This window comes from Lolium rigidum, chromosome 4 (assembly GCF_022539505.1).
Source record: "Lolium rigidum isolate FL_2022 chromosome 4, APGP_CSIRO_Lrig_0.1, whole genome shotgun sequence".
NCBI classification, from domain to species: Eukaryota; Viridiplantae; Streptophyta; class Magnoliopsida; order Poales; family Poaceae; genus Lolium; species Lolium rigidum.
Genome location: NC_061511.1, coordinates 170,566,925 through 170,577,011, shown reverse-complemented (window position 1 = coordinate 170,577,011; position 10,087 = coordinate 170,566,925). Strand labels below are relative to the sequence as shown.

The 10,087-nt window shown below is 45.8% G+C and overlaps 1 protein-coding gene across 1 annotated transcript; it reads left to right on the top strand.

Annotated features, from left to right (window-relative positions):
• The first annotated feature begins 5,126 nt into the window (after positions 1 to 5,126).
• On the top strand, positions 5,127 to 7,062 carry LOC124649222 (uncharacterized protein At5g43822). The gene is made up of 6 exons (XM_047188878.1): positions 5,127 to 5,355; positions 5,688 to 5,806; positions 5,917 to 6,093; positions 6,467 to 6,514; positions 6,679 to 6,743; positions 6,840 to 7,062. Exons 1-6 carry the CDS (start codon positions 5,224 to 5,226, stop codon positions 6,881 to 6,883), a joined length of 585 nt encoding a protein of 194 aa, XP_047044834.1. The 5' UTR covers positions 5,127 to 5,223; the 3' UTR covers positions 6,884 to 7,062.
• Positions 7,063 to 10,087: the final 3,025 nt, after the last annotated feature.

Sequence of the window (10,087 nt, the reverse complement as noted above, 5' to 3'; positions counted from 1 at the left end):
TGTCGTAGTGCGACCCTTATGCATCTAACCGCCCTTACACCTATCTCGGGTGCTTAGAGGCGGCACCACTTGATCATAGTTTAGTAGATCCGATCCGTTACGGTTGCTCCTTGTTCTTGAGGATTGGTTTAACATCGCAATAGTTAGGCCCTACGAGAAGGGTTGGAGGATCCGGCGGCGATGTACGGTGTCGTTGCTAGCCCTAGGCGGGATGTTCCGAGTCAACCTCGTGTTGGTTTTTAGGCCATTTTGTCTAGGATAAACTCACGATCACCGTCGCTGGCTGGGAGGCCAATAAGTGAGTAGGATGATCCAGATTATGCGGTGAAAGCCTAAATCGTAAGTAAGATCTCATTAGCTTTATCTTGATCAAAGCGGGACCACCATATATTCGGACTGCTATGCTGAATCATCAGGTGGATGGCTCTTTGGAGCGATTCAGAGATAACTGAGACGATCGAGGCTCGTATTTAATGTTTACGTGTATGCCATGCGAAGTAAAGCGGGCATCATCAACACCTTCGACCCGGGTATAGGTCGGGTGGCACGCCCTTGCGGTGCATGGACGTGTGACCCGGGGAGGCTTTGCGGGCCGTCGCTGCGAGAGGCAGGGCCGGGTGCAGACCCTACTAAGTCATCGTTGAATATGTGGGAGCCATTATGGATCCCTACAGGTCTATGATGGGTTGCATCTACCGGCGAAGGAATTTATAGTAGAGCCCTGAATTGTCGTCGTGGTCGGGGGCTATCCATAGAGGTATGCACCGGCGAGGACCCAGGGTCGGGGATTGCAACAAAGGGTGGGTGTGCGAGGTAGCGAAGGAGTATAATTGGCTAGGACCTTATACCGGGCCTCACACCAACGGAAGTGTGGACGAGAAAGCTGCCCGGTTGGCACCAAGGTTAAGATCTCTTATGGGTATAGCAACACACCTCTACAGAGTGTAATGAATCGTGACCTGTCACTCCCTGTTCCGGGATTTGGAACTGCGAACGCTGCCGGAAAGGAACTCCATGAAGTTCTAGTAAACCGGTGAAGGCTGACGGACATAGTTCTTCTGAATAAAAGCAATCTTTTGAAGAAATGGTTATAAAAACACGCATTGGTATTAGACTTTCTGGTCTAGTATCGTAGCTAGTGCATTAAACACCTCTTTCCTAATATGAACTTGTTGAGTACACTCGTACTCATACCTCTTATAATCCCTTACTTAGAATGTCTGAACCACCTTGAGGAGGCATCTCAAGGACAAGGTGGAGCCGAGGAGATCTGCTATGAGGAGCCTGACCTCTCATGCGGAATAGAAGGCGTAGACTATCTCATTTTCTACGGAAACGGGGAGACATCAGAAGGAAACCAAGCCTAAAATACCTTAGAGTTAGTAGTAACCGAGCAGTACGAACTCCTTAGTATTTAGCTGCTTGGAAGGAAATAAAATGTATAACTTGCTCAGACTTTTATATTGTAAGCTAAGTCGGGTTCACGTCGAACCCAGGAGTATTCCTCTCTGGACCCAGGAGGAACTCCAAGATGATGTATATATTTAGTTTGTAATAATGTATGAATGAGTTATGGACCAGCTATGTTATGTTGTACTACTCTGAGGGATGTAATATTTGCGGATTGGTACTTCGCGAATGTTATATCAATAACTGGCATACTACAACATGCAGTGGTAAGCAGGGTCACCACAAATACAACCCTCTCCTTTGACCATTCCTATTGTTGCCTCTACTATTACCGCTATTTCTTAGTTTTGGAGGGAAAAGGCAATGCATTTGCTTAATTTACCACGCCCGCAAAACAAATCTGGTCAATTTACCACCAAAATGAGACACCATTTTTCTCCTTCCCCTTTGCTCCTCACAATATGATCTTCCAAATTAGAATAACCAGGTCTAGAAAGGAGCAAAAAATCAGTCACCTGAGTTGTGTATGCAAGCAGAAAAATATCGTAAGTCACTCACGATAATGTCTAACTAGGAGTACAACTTGGCAAAACTCAGGTCGGGCCAGGTCCAGGTCAAGCCTGAAAAATTCAGATGCTAAAAACATAGGCCTGAACCCTGATCTGCCTGACCGTTGGCCTATAAATCAGGCTCAAGACTAGCCCGAACAAGGAAAAGCCCAGCCCAAGAGGTCTAGCCCTATCCTTGCCTAAATAGCGTTAGTAAGCCCGAACCGGCCCGACCTTCAGACTCAAAATTTAGGCCCGAGATCGGCCCAAACTTCGGGCTCAAAATTTAGGAGGTTCTTCTCTCTAGCATATCCTTCTGCTAAGGAGGTTTGGAAACTTTTTCAATCTTCCAACCCGGATGCGGTGCGGATCGCCTCATCTTCCACGACCAGAGTCGCATCGGGACCATCTTGGCTGGGCTGCCATGCCAATGTAGTGTCACGACTTGCAAAATCCTATACATCGTCTAGCTACGGGGCGGATTAACCGCCGCCCGCGTGCTGGAGTGAGTAGGTTGCAGCCCATCTAATTCGGTTTTGCGTTTTTTCATTTTTTTCTAGTTCGGCCGGTTATCTTTTGGTTCAGTTTTTTCTTTTTTCCGGGTTTTTGACTGTCTGTTTGGTTTTCGATCGTTTTCTAAAATTGTTGTTCAAATTTAAATTTTTCTCAGATTCAAAATTAGTTTTTTCTTAATTTTGAATTTTGTTCGAAATTATTTTATGCTCAGATTCGAAATTGGTTCAAAATATTTTTTTGCTCAGATTTAGAATTTGAAATTTTTCTTAGATTTGAAATTTGTTCAATATAATTTTTACTTAGAATTGTAATTTAAAAGTTTGCTCAGATTTGAAATTTTTTCAAATTTAAATTTTGCTCAGAACTGGAAACTCGAAAAATGATTTTGCAACCACTAGCCTTAAAATATAGAAAAGTATAGTACCTGATTTGAGCCAGCGAACAAACAAATGGCCCGGCCCACCCCGAGATAGCCTTCAACCGATGGTTAGCTCGGCGCGCTGCTCGGCGGGGTATAGGATCCCCTCACGACTTCGAGACTGACCGGAGCTATCAAGGCCAAGCAGCGAACCGATGCTCGCCAAAGGATCCGCGAGGCCCATCTAGCTCGTGGGATGACGACCAAGACCCAAGTGTGAACAGTGGTGGCGCACGTTACTTTAGATGTGCTTCTCGCCAAGGACATACATTAAATTGTGAATTGAATCTCGGTTGGGTCTCTCTCTTTCTCCTCTCGCCAATGAGGATTCTATCTCGGTGTGATACCGATTGTATCTAGGATTCGTGTTGAATCCTTATATCGATCCTCGAGAGCAGTGTGGGAGCCAACATGCTGGAAGGGTGGGGCGCTCCACCCTAAGATTTGGCCCAGCCCATATTCTAAGGAAAAATATAAAAAAGCTAAAATCTGTCCCAACCTAAAGAAATGGGAGCTGTGTGCACTTTCAACTTCTAATGGAGGACCAGTTCAATACATAGGGCTTTTGTGCTTGCTGCATGTTCTTTGTGCAAATAAATGGCAGCCATGTGTGCCGTTTCGCTTGTGCATGTAAGCATGTTCATCTTGTACTTTTTTTTTTGCGAATAGAAATTGTATTACTTAAGCCTCAGAATTACAGTCCTCGCTACAAAGTCTAGGTATCAAACTTGGTCCCGAACGAAACCAAACATCAGTCGTGCGGTCCGTTCTAGCCATTTACTTGACTCGTCTTGACAATCAATCAACCGGAGCGCTTGAAGAGTTCGAGTACCGCGGGAGGGCAGAATCTTCTTGGGGAGGAAGCTCCGCCGTGGGGTGGCGAGCAGCGGCACGGTGGCCTGGCCATGGCGGCAAGTCACCGGCGACGGGAGGAACATTCAGAGTGCAAGCCACAGTTGTTGTACAGCTCAGTTGAGCAGCACTGGCTGTAACTGTACTGAGCAGAGGAGAGACGTTGGATGAGATTTGTGTGATGGATATATAGGTTAGAGCATCCCCACTCTTTGGCGCTCCCCACGCCCAAATCCGGCGAAATTTTCGTCCGGATTGGATGAAGATTTGGCGTGGGGAGCGCCGAAGTTCCAGCCGTCCCCCCGGCAGGAAACCCCCAACCTCGATCATTTGACATATTTCAAACAAATTCAACATAAAATTTAACAAGTTCGGCAAACAAGAGTACGAAAATTGCTGAAACAAATTCGGCGATAACAGTACAATGTTTAACAAGTGCTGAAACAAATGAAGCACACAATTTCACAATTTTTCAAACAAATTAAGACAGACTAGTTGGCATCGGCGTTGGCGTTGCCTCGGAGCCTCCATATGTGCTCCACCAGATCATCTTGCAGCAGCTGATGCATTGTAGAGTCTCGAATCTCCTGGCGCATAGCAAAGAAGGCGGCCCATGATGGCGACGACGAGCAAGCAGGCCGGAAAACAGGCCGGCGGAAGAGCAGCCAGATAGGCCGTCGTCCAAAGACGGCGGAATATAGGCAGGTGGGAAAGGAGGGGCGGCGGAATCTGGGCAACAAGCCGGCGGGGTGGTGCCGGCGGCGAGAGAGATACGAGGGGTGGGGGAGATTTTGAGCGACGTGGCGGTGGGGTTCGTGCGTCGAGTCACCGACGAGATCGGCCCTTCCCCGCTTTCACTCGTCCGGAGTCCCCGAGCGCTCCCGGGGGCCGGGTGGCGTGGGCTCGCCGGATGGATGAAGGGCCAAATCCGGGCGAAAACGAGGAACCGGAGGCGCGACTGGGCCGAATTACGCCGTGCGGATGGAAAAAACGCTCGCCGGGGGCCTCGACGGGGGCACGAGTGGAGATGCTCTTATGTTAGGGTCGTGTCTTGCCGTCTTGGTAAGAGGAGCGGGCTCAGATTCCACTGCCGCCGAAATCCCCCGCTCCACCACCGCGGCGGCGCCCCCGTGCACGCGCCCACCCTTTGCCGCCTCAGCCCGCTCCACCGACGGGCACGTAGGCGCCGGCGCTCCTGACCAGCGCCTAGTTCACGCCCTCGAAGACGGATGCTGCGTTACCTCCGCCGCGACGCGCCGCTACTGGCTAGGTCCCTTGCGTCTTGCGACGGCGCTGAGGGCCGGCCCGACCGGGAATAGCAGCGGCGCGTTTGGGAACTGCAGCGCGTCCGATGACCGCATCACCTCCGGGGACAAATCTTAGGAAAAAAAAATTATTCAAGCGCCGCCGAGAAATCTTTCCTAGCCGGGGTTTGAGCACCGGGGTGGGGAAGAGAAACGACACGAGCGGTCCATCTGGATGGAGGCGGTGGTGCGGAAGGTGCAGCAGCGGGTGAGGAAGGTGCGGGAGGAGATGGAGCGGTGGGACGACCTCAACGCCCGCCTCCTCACCCAGTTCTCCAACGCCGCCATCATCATCGGCCGCCTTCCGGTACCTTCATTCTCCTCGCATCCTTCCTCATCTCCTTCCTTTCATCTTCTTCTGCTTGTATATAGCAGCTTCACACATGATCCATTCCGCAGCAGCACTGGGGATTGAGAAATCTAGTAATTGTTCTGCACAATTCACTTTAGGGGGCGCTTACAGTAGCAGTTTTTCTCGTCTTCAGTTAAAGATAGTACCGAATTTCAGGAATAGTGATCCCTGATACTGCTCCTAATCTGCCCTCACCTGAATTAGTACCTGCATTGTGATGTTGTGGGTTCTCAACTCTCTGGAGGAATTATAACCTTACTCTATGCCATGTGTTATCGTGCAACAAGGTGCTTGGAGATGCTAAAAATTATGGTGTCCTGCGGTGCGTGCCCAAGATTAGGGAGGATCTCCTGGGGAAGCAGATGGAGAGCCTGGAGCTCATCTTTGTTTCGATGAGGGCGACACTGTAAGCTGTTGTTGCAACCAGTTTTTTTTTTTTGTTCTGGCGCGACTCTAGAATGTTATGTGTAGAATTTTTTAGTTGATGCGTCTGACAATGGTGGTGTGATTTCTCAGGGAGGAGTTCAGTGGCCTTGCCAAAGGTTTCAGCAAGGCGCTGCTTAATACTAAGCAGATGGTTAGGGGTGGATCGGCGCTCACAGCAAAACAGTTGCAGTTACAAGTGGGAATCTTGCCAACTATTGCGGACTGCTTGGATGGACTACAAAAGCTGGCTGACATGCACCAGGCTGAGTAAGTACCAAATGAAAATTCCTTACCTGAACCTGATGTTTTATTTGGATATCCTCAAACTTTTTAATTATGAACTACTACTATGAAGCTTAACTTGCTTGACCACATTCCTTCTGGGTGAATTGAAGGTTATGGCGTTAGTGTCAATGTTTACGTTTGTCATTTCACAGATTGGCAACAGACCTACTTTCAAAGTGTTTTCCAGTCACCAATGTTGTCATCTCTTATAACATTTTTATTTTGCTGTTTTCATATGCTAAGATGCCATACGCCTTCTGTTCTGAGTATACATCGATACACATCTTAATTATGTTTCATAGCAAAAGCTACTTCGTTTTAAGGTCATCTGAAATGATATGCATTCTATTGCTAGGTATGCTGTAAAATCATCGATCATCTCTTTGTTGACATGGAAGAGCAGGTAAGTGCATACATTCTGACCACTACGTTCTCTTATGAGGTCCTTAGATTTGTTCCTGTAATTATGTAATTCTGCCCCTCCCTGCCTTAGAATTAGAGACGGCCATATCTCAGTCCTTGCATTTTCATCTTTCTTGATTGGCTTTTGGTGCTCTTTCTTTACAGTTCAAGTGACCTTGCTGCAATGCGTCAACTCATTGTAGACCAACCAAACATACCAAAAGATGAAGGTAAGGAATGAAATAATAGAATTGAAAATATGGATTTTAGTAGTGGTTCCACCTAATATTGTATCTGACAATGACACTATCTTGTTCATTTTGCAGTGCAATCTATTTTCGACATTATATTTGCAGATGAAATTTGTTAAATGCAGTCATGTTGAAGCCACTTTTTTTTGTTCTACCTGCCTATTGAGGCAAAGCATGAAGGCCGCCACACTTTCAGGTTTAATGAGCCCAATTGCTGTAGCACCATGAGGAAGCTGGAATTTATTTACAGAACCATCTTAGCTTGTAAAACCTGCAAGTAGGCCCAGAGTGGGTTTCAACATATATTAGGCTAGGAGTTTGCTGTGAAGTTGTCAGAGTGAGGATGATTTTGACTTACCTTTGCGTCTCTACCCGTTTGTTCTCTGTTGCGTGGTATCATGCATTGAGATTAGTCGTTTGTTTGGTTTCTTTCACACTAGGCAGCTTGGCAGGTCTGCAAGCTTCTCCTGTACGGCGCACCTGTAAATTATCGAAGATAAATGGAAATTTTTGGCTGGGATTTCTGTCATCAAGTTGTTTTGTTTGCCTAAGAGGGAAAAATATCTTACAAGCTGCCATTTCAAAATCTGTCGTAGGATACTTGGAGGTAGAACATGATCTTGGGAGAAACAATAGCGGATTCATTCTTCATTCTGGAGAATCAATTTGCAGCTGAGTGAACGAAAATCTAATCATAATTCATAAGTGAGATGGAATGCAAATCTTGAGTACAAATGAACACTGCAATTGCGTTAGTTTGCATATTGAACTTTATTTTTTTGCAAAGCTCCCCAGCCCTGGTTCGTACTGTTGCCAATCTGGCCAAATTTCTGCACGCTCATCGTTTCATGGTCACATTCTATCTTTTTCTGCACGCTCATCGTTTCATTGTCACATTCTTTTTGAGGTCTCCATTCCAGACTAAAAATTCTTTAAATCATAAAAATTCTTTAAAATCATAAGGCCCAGTTCTTTTGGAGCTTCTAGGCAGCTTAGTGGTGAAGAGAAGCCTAAGCCAAAAAGAACTGGATTGTAAACCGTCGTGGGCAACAACCGGCTTCGGTCATTCGTGTGTAGTGGGGAAAAACCAGGGTACCCCAGCTTCCTGAGTTCCAGCGAAGCGGTATGTGCCTTTGCCCTGTTGTTTCCAGTATTTTACAGGCAAATGCCACTGCATTGGATTGTTGTTGACCGAAATATTTTCACTCGCCATTCGCGACCCGCACATGCCACCTGCCCACGCACCCTTGCGATGGGCCTGAGCAAACTCCCATTTTTCTTTTCCTCTCCCCATAGATACCAAGCGCTAGCGCTAGGGCTCCTCCAATGTGTATGGTCTGAGAAGATTGATTTGAGGTTCACTTTTGTTGTTCCCGGATGGTCCGGATCAGTTCATGACACATGTGTATGGTCTGATGCTCAAGTGTCATATGCTCACTAACCACACCGTCCAGCATGTAATCTTTTGTGTGCGTATTTTCTATTTGATTCTTGTCTCATGCTTAATATATTTGTTAATTCCTATTTCATATCATTGTAGGAAAGTACTATCTTCTGGACTCGGGATATCCAAATAGAATAGGCTATCTAGCGCCATACAAAACTACTCGGTATGATGCACCTGCCTTCCAGAATAACCCTCCAAGGGAAAGAGAGGAGCCATTCAACCATAAGCATTTGGCAGCGCGAAACTCCATCGAACGAGGATTTGGTTGTCTCAAGATGAAATAGGGTATTCTTCAAGCCATACCTCGTAGGAAACCCGTGCGCCAAAAGATGATGATTACTGCTTGCATGTATCTACATAACTACATTCGCGATAGCAACCTCAGTGATCAACATTTCGACATGTTTACCTACATGAAAGGGATCCGTGACGACATCGTGAAGAGTGTTTCCTTATATTATTAGACTATTGTGTTGTTTGTTTGGAAGAAAACACTATATTCTTCCTTCTATTTCAAATTTCAATTGTACTATTTACCACTTCAAAAACTTTCCAACGACCACCTATTTGAGTTGTAATGTTTTGCACTTTATAAAGTAAAAAACAACCTCCTATTATTATTGTATTATTTAGCACTTTTGATGTTTGGAAAATTATTTTGTGATCACTTACGCGAAAAAACGGTACAAAATAGTTTGTCATAACACAAATTCGTTCACAGGGCATTACAAACTTTTCATCATATAACTCAGACAATAAGCTAAGACAGGAGAAGCCAAAAAATGGACAGGTGCAACCGGAGTATGCTTAGCGTGCCACTACATTACTCTCCCTTGGACAATGCTGAAAACTGAATCCACCGAACTTCCTTTTGGAAAGCATTCCGCCATGACCGCTTAGGCATGTAGAATGGTTATATCTTAGCAATATCACATACGACAATTAACGATGTGGAGAAGAGAAATAGAAAAAGAGGTTTATCTTCTCATAGCTAAGAGATAAGAGATGATCTCTTAACAACAATGTTTCTCACCATATATTTTCGAGAATTTTATTACAAGAGATGAGACTTAAACATAATACATTATACGTCATATTTTATTGTCATATCTAGACTACATGAAGAAATTAAGATAAGACGGTATTATCAACCATTATTGATGCCCTAAGGGCTCCAAACTTCTATGACCTCATTACACTTGATGAATGAGTTCCAGTGAAGAATTAGACTCAATAATCACATGGGAGCAGCCTAAGGGCAAGTACAATGCGGACGCTTAGACATCGACGCTAGGATCAGATTCCTGGTAGATCGGTAGTTTGGTTTTTAATTCCTGGCGTCTGTGCGGCATCGACGCAAGAAAAAAAGTCGAGCGCCCGTGATTAGCGTCTGCTGTTTTTCCCTTTCTATCGAGTGTAGCCTGGACGAAACGGACCAAGTGGCCAAGTAGTTAGCGCCCGTGATTAGCGTCCGCCGTTGGGGACTAAAGCCTTTAGAATATAATCTGATTTTATTTTGTTATTTTTCTCAATCTAAGCGTCTATAGTAGTGTCGGGCTTTGTACATGCCCTAATTGATCAAGAAACTCCAGGCCCTGCAGGAGTTATTTCGTGTCACTGACTTACTGACGCGATAATTTGGGCAGTATAATTTGTCTCTCTTTTTTAATCTGAATTGTCTCTTTTTTGAAAGGTAGGGGTAGTTTTTGGGTTTTCAGATCTGAATCAACCATCGGGGATTCGGGGTTCATCCCATCCGTCGGATTTTGAATTGGACGGCCCACATTGGCAGCAATCACAGGACACAGTCAGCGTCTTTCCGTCGTGCGCTCGGCCCACACCCGGCCTCCCATTCCCCCACCCGATGTCCATCGCC

What these genes read in the sequence shown, in the direction of transcription:
- LOC124649222 (XM_047188878.1), top strand. Translation starts at nt 5,224, where the DNA reads ATGGAGGCGGTGGTGCGGAAGGTGCAGCAGCGGGTGAGGAAGGTGCGG. An exon ending in GTTTCGATGAGGGCGACACT is followed by an intron (nt 5,807 to 5,916) that starts GTAAGCTGTTGT and finishes GTGATTTCTCAG; the next exon opens with GGAGGAGTTCAGTGGCCTTG. An exon ending in GCTGACATGCACCAGGCTGA is followed by an intron (nt 6,094 to 6,466) that starts GTAAGTACCAAA and finishes TTCTATTGCTAG; the next exon opens with GTATGCTGTAAAATCATCGA.